The following is a 6000-nucleotide window of genomic DNA, read 5'->3' as shown; positions in this document are numbered from 1 at the left end:
TGTTTATTTGTAAGTAGATTGTTTTTTGGCCATCTCCTCATGTTTCTCTCTTTATAACTGCTGATTTTTTTTTTCTCTTCCATGACTGACTTTAAAGATTTCTGTAGCTCTTGTATTTTTTTTTAACAGTAGAGACAGGATTGCTTCTGGCAGTGTCAAGCTCAAGACTTTGAAGCCCTCATTTAATTTTTGGCTTGTTGTGGGAATCACTGACGGTTATTGCCACCTTCCTTTAAGTCAAACCTAAATTGGGCTTAATTAAGGATAAAGTGTCAGTTGCACTTTGTTTTCCCTGTGCACCTGGCAGCTGCTCAGGTTTCCATTTCTAGTAATTAAAAGTTTTGAAGGCAAAATGCTCTCATCCTTTCATCTGCTTCACTTTTTTCTAATATTAGAATAGTCGTCGGCTACTGCAGCCGTCTCAGCAGCAGCACAACTTATTAAGCATGTGTGGACTTTTTCATGCCTTGCCTTGTTATTAACTAACAGTGGCGCACAAGGTTCTGAGCACTGCCAGGAAACGCTGACTAGCTGTAATGCCTTTTGAACACTGTAAGAACAGTGCATACAGTAATCTCTTTGTGGTTCGGGCAGTGCTGTTTCATCCCAAAAAAAAAAGTTTGCTGCTTTGGACAACTATTAATTTTCATGTTAGTATTTGTTTACGCTTTGTTCTGTTTTTGGCTGGCGAGTCATTGCCATGGATTAGCCTTTCTACTTTAATGCCAGATGATTTTTCTCAGCATTGAACAACATCTCCCTTTCTGTAAAGAATTACTGAGACTCATTTCTGCATGGTCTCACCCACTCCGGAGTTGAAACTGTAAACGACACTTACGAACCCGAATTTCTTTTTTTTTTGGACTGATCGTGGCGTTTTAAAGTCGTGAGTGAATGATGTTTTTTGTCGATCGCTGTAAGGCAAATATTAGCACTCCAGATTTGTTGGTGGCAAAGTACGAAAGACACTGCACACACACAGGTGAAGCGTGGGTGGCATGCCTGTCATTCTGTTTCCACCTCCTCACTAAATAAAACACACATGCCATTCATGCAATACTTATTTATTCAAGTCTTTATTCACAGGCCGGCCCTGATGAATGCACTGTGTCATCTTGTTTTTCTAGGGTGCTGCAAGGTACTGAGCACATCTGATTAAACCGTGCTGTTTCAATGGAGAATTATAAGCATGTTAACGGATACTTTTAGAAATGTAGTTTGTAGAAATACTGTGATTCCTTTAGATTCTGTCACCTATTCTTGTCTTTGTCTATTTCATTGATAGACTATGGGTGGAAAACTTTTTGTATTGTACAACTTAAACTAAAAGGGTATTGCAGAAAAACTCTTTGAAATTGGTGAAACTGATACAGTGTCATTGTAAATTTTAAAACACTTTCTTTCACATCTGGTTTTATTTTCATTTTGCTGAGTGTATATCCATGTACTCACACATCCTGGAATATTTTATGTGCTAATGATCATCTCCATGGAGGTTTTTATCTTGCAGACATGCAGGTATAGCCTCATATAGATGGCTATCCAGATTTTTTAGATTTTTTATAGTTATTAATTTTTGGCTACACAAAGTAATGTTGCTTTTCTCACAGTCTAACAGTTTTTGGATTGCATACTTTCTGTATATTTTACTTGAATGATTTTGTAAGCAGTTAGATAACACAAGATCCTATTTCCCTCATAATACTGATGCTGTTTTGAAGTTGTCATTAACACTGACTTGCCACACAGGTGATGGAGCTTATCATTACAATCACAGTAGCCTATTTCTCTGCAGGTTCTGACTCCAAAGCCCATTGTGTCATCTGAGCTTTCTGCTGATAGTCTTGAAGTATATTTTCACATCTGGGGCTGCACTAGAATATGGTGTACTGAGCATTTTGGTACAATAAGATTAATGAGAAGTATTATACCACAGTAGCACACTAACATAAAAAGGCAACAGTGGGTGATAAAATGTGGGAAAATTCCAGCTCAGCTTTACATTAAATGTTAACTAGCTGATTGTTTTAAGGTACTTTTATGTGATTTAATTGGAACTAGTTTGTAGTTTATTTTAGCTTCATGTTTAAATCTACCTGCTATCCAAAAAGGCTCCCTGGAAATTAGTTTAAGATGTGGTATTTTCACATTAAGTGAGTTATATTCTTTCTCCTCCTTTCAGACGAGTGGTGGACTCTGCAAGTGGCTAGAAGGAAGAAGAGCATGGCTATGAGTAACGGGAATGGAGACTTTATGCTTCTCAGCAATGGCAGCATCCCATCAAGTGCTACCAGTGCCGGCGCCATCCCCACCACCGATGGAGACGCCTCCACAGCCAAACTGCCACTGCCCAAGGAGACACAAAGGACAAAAGTGAGTCAGAATGGCAGCATCAAACAGAACGGCTCACTCAAACCATCCTCACTCCCTTTAGACAGCCAAAGGCCTTCCAAGCTGATGCCGCAGGCCTTACCTCCGTGCTGCCACCCGTGCCCCTTCCATTCCCCTTCTTGTTGCCATAACAGCCAGCAGGACTGTCATTCAGTCGGTGGTGGCAGCACCGCACCTTCCCCGCTGACTCCTTGTTGCCCACATCACCATGCCGAGTACCCGGCCTTCTGCCAAAACCTTTCGCCTGTTCATCCAACCTCCTGCTGCCTCCAACCCTCGCCATCATTCTGCTTGCATCACCGCTGGCAAGAGCACTTCCAGAACCAGCCAGTCCTGCCCCATGTGGCCAGCATGAGGTGAGTCGGTTCTGTGTTGCACCACGTGGCATAACACTTGTGCTGGAATGCGTTTTGCCACTGAACTGTGTGGCAGTGTAAACGCACAGCTGTGTCTTTGCTCTTCCATCTTCTCTTTATTAAGGGTTAAATAAATTCTCATTGCTTGAGGCAAACTGTTGTTGTTGTTCCATGTTTAAACAAGCCTTTTCATTGTACTCTTGCAAAAGGATTATTTCAGTGTTTTAGTGCCAGAGAAGCAAATACCCATTTCAGTCCAATTTCATAAAGAAGTTGCTTTGTAAGTATATTTCTAAAAGCATAAATGATCATCTTATTCATACAGAGCCATGTCATGTTAACATGAGCACAAATCAGTTATCTGCTTTTATCAAAGCACTTCTATGACCATAGTGTAAACCTCAGTGTTTTGCAATTACTACGACTGTGCCCCCTACCCCTACCACAAAGGGGTACGTTTGTGTCTTCTTCACTACATGCTTAAAGTCTTCATACTGTACATTATCACCACTGTGTCATGGTTACAGGGATATGGATAATTTCAGTAACATTTAGAAACACTAGACCACATACACATAAGTCTTCATCAAACTCACCTTCTCCAGTAAACACTACCTTTGCAGGCACCTTAAAAGGAGTTTGATCTGTGCTGCAGTATCATGAGAATATGGTGATAAGTATGTATAAAATGTGGTTTGTTCTATGCTGTACATAAAATAAAGAGCACGTGTAATGTACACATCTGTAGATCTTCAATATTGAGAAACAGCCAAGGTAAATACCCTTTGTCTGCTTTGATTCAGTATTTTCTTTACAAGGTGTATGGTTGCACAGCCACTATTGTTACAGCTTGCCAGTCTAAGGATTAAACACAGGGATGTTAAGTTAAATAGTGAAGTAACACATCACACTTGTCATGACCTAAGACTTTCAGTAATATCCCCTCCCTATTCCTCCTCTGAACAAGATGAATCGTGCCTCACATAAAGAGCTCTGTTTCATTGCTTTACTTGCATGTATTATCCAGTGAATTAAAATGAGGTAATTTTGTATTCTTAAGCTGCAGTTTTAGCTTGCAGATAACCTGACCCTGACTTGTATAGCCAGGGAATAGCAACAGGGAGCTGAGAACAATTGACAAAACACATCGAAACTTCCATGCAGTAGCATATTTCTTTCAATTTAGTACACCTTTCATAGATGACTGAAGATGAAACAAGCATTCCATTCCCTTCCTGTCCCTTTCCGTCAATCTACGCCATATGCCATCTACTTCTTAGAGGCTTTTCCTCATTCATCGTCTGATAGGCTCTGCTCTGAAGGGTGCTGATGGTTTGGTGATTTTTGGCTGTTCCTTCCCAGGCAAACACAATACAGACATTAACAAGAGAAAGCTTGAAGCAGGGTGATCATATCAGTGGCTATTTGGACTGGAGTCTTCAACAGTACTGCTTAATTCAGTCCTCGGTGATGCGTTGGTGTGCTTTAAATATGAGCAGTTACATTCTGAACATTAGTAGAAATAACGGCAAAAAAACGTTTTCTGAGGTAAAAGAAAATAATGAAAAAAAAATAGTGAAATGTGAGAAGTCTGTTCTGTCCCAATACATTTTATTACTTAGTTCTTCCAGTACACAAGGGTATTTAGGCTGTTGTGGGTAACTCCATCCTGCAGTATTAGAGCTTAAGTCTTGATATGCACAACAATTGAAAACCCACTGCAATAGAAAAGCACTGCCTTCTTATTTAAATATATTAACACAGACCAGCGCCTCCTAGTTGCACTCTTTTACTTTTGCATGTGGTTCTGTTATAATGCCAAGCAGCCTGAGCAAGGCTCATGAGGGCATTAGATTAGTATTCACAAAGAAGTATGGAGCCGTTGTCTAAACAATTCTGTAGGAATTCTGTAGTTGTACTTGTATGAATGTAATCTGAAGTATTTCTGAGATGCTTTCATGCTTTTGGGTTTATTTTCTTCTGATTGTATTAATCCTTTATTATTTACATAATTGGATAATTCATCTTTTGGTTAGGTGGTGTTTTTAATAATCAGTTATTGGTCATAGTTCTGTATTCATATAAAGTTTATCACCATCTTAAGTTTTTTCTAGTGAGTTTTCCCATTTTATCCCCATTTATTTGAATGTTATTTTATTCCCATTTTATCTGGTGTGACAACACAAAAATGTTGAATGTCTAATCTTTTGCAGTAACAGCACTGAAGTAAATGAATGATTTCTTTTTATCCTATAGCATAGAGACTTTGCTGTTCCATTTTCAAAAGGGGGATGAAAATATTTCAAGACATAAACAATTTGTGAATGCAGTCAATATTGTTTTGAAGATAGATAAAATGTCACTTTGCAAGCTGTGATAAAACACAAAATCTTGACATTTTAATTTCATAAAATACATTTAATAGATTTATTTAACTTTACTACACTCGCAATATTTGCAGGGAATATATTTTGTTTATTGTTACTCTTTAGCATGGATACACTTACTTAAAAGCAGAGTGAAATGTGACACATTTGGCACATTAGGTCTGGTAAATGCTAACCACATGCTTTCATATTTTATGCCTGCTAACCCGCATCACATGCTCAATCTTATTTTATCATTTTCAAATAAAGAAACATAAAAAATACTTTGTTCTGGGCCTCAGTAACTTAAGTATGTTTTTGGCTTTACTTGTGGTAGCAAGTGTCATTAGTGGTTCTTGATTTATGTAAAGTGATCTTTTTTGCTTACTTCAGTTTGTGGAAATTTGAAGAGATTAAATTTGACTCCTTTAACTTCATTAGAGAAGACGTGTGTGGCTCAATTTGATGTATAACATTTGTATACTTATGAAAACCAAACAGTATACTGAAATACACTGTTTAAGGGAAAGCATCTCATGATTTTCAATCAAGAACTGTAATCGGATGTACAGATTTCCACGTGGTAAGGTGCAGCTTTGCTGATCTTCATGTTTTGGGCTTCTAGACTTTTAGCGAATAGATAGAATAGCAGATGCTATTTTTATTAATTTCTTATGACTGTTTTGCCTTGCATTCAGCTATTAATTAAAACCGTTTAATGCTGGGAACCCTGCTAAAAGACTGAAGAAAAAAGAACTTGGCAAAAACACCATAAATAGAAATTTTCTATTGTCTAAATAACTAATTGTCATGTTTGGCAATGGCAGTGTGCAAAATAAATAGCTGGCAATCTATTATGAGAAGCATTTGTAAATAGAACCTTCAAA

General features: G+C 38.0%; 1 protein-coding gene across 1 annotated transcript in view; it reads left to right on the top strand.

Annotated features, from left to right (window-relative positions):
* The first annotated feature begins 2190 nt into the window (after positions 1 to 2190).
* The window catches only part of disp1 (dispatched RND transporter family member 1), a 40558-nt gene continuing 36748 nt past the window's right edge, over positions 2191 to 6000 (top strand). Inside the window, exon 1 of the mRNA XM_088927332.1 lies at positions 2191 to 2747. Coding sequence (XP_088783458.1) covers positions 2224 to 2747 — 524 coding nt within the window. The 5' untranslated portion in view covers positions 2191 to 2223. The remainder of the gene's footprint in view (positions 2748 to 6000) is intronic.

Source organism: Atractosteus spatula, chromosome 2 (assembly GCF_055471065.1).
Source record: "Atractosteus spatula isolate fAtrSpa1 chromosome 2, fAtrSpa1.hap1, whole genome shotgun sequence".
Lineage (NCBI taxonomy): Eukaryota > Metazoa > Chordata > Actinopteri > Semionotiformes > Lepisosteidae > Atractosteus > Atractosteus spatula.
Note: the sequence above shows the minus strand (reverse complement) of the source record. Positions and strands in the feature narration are given on the sequence as shown.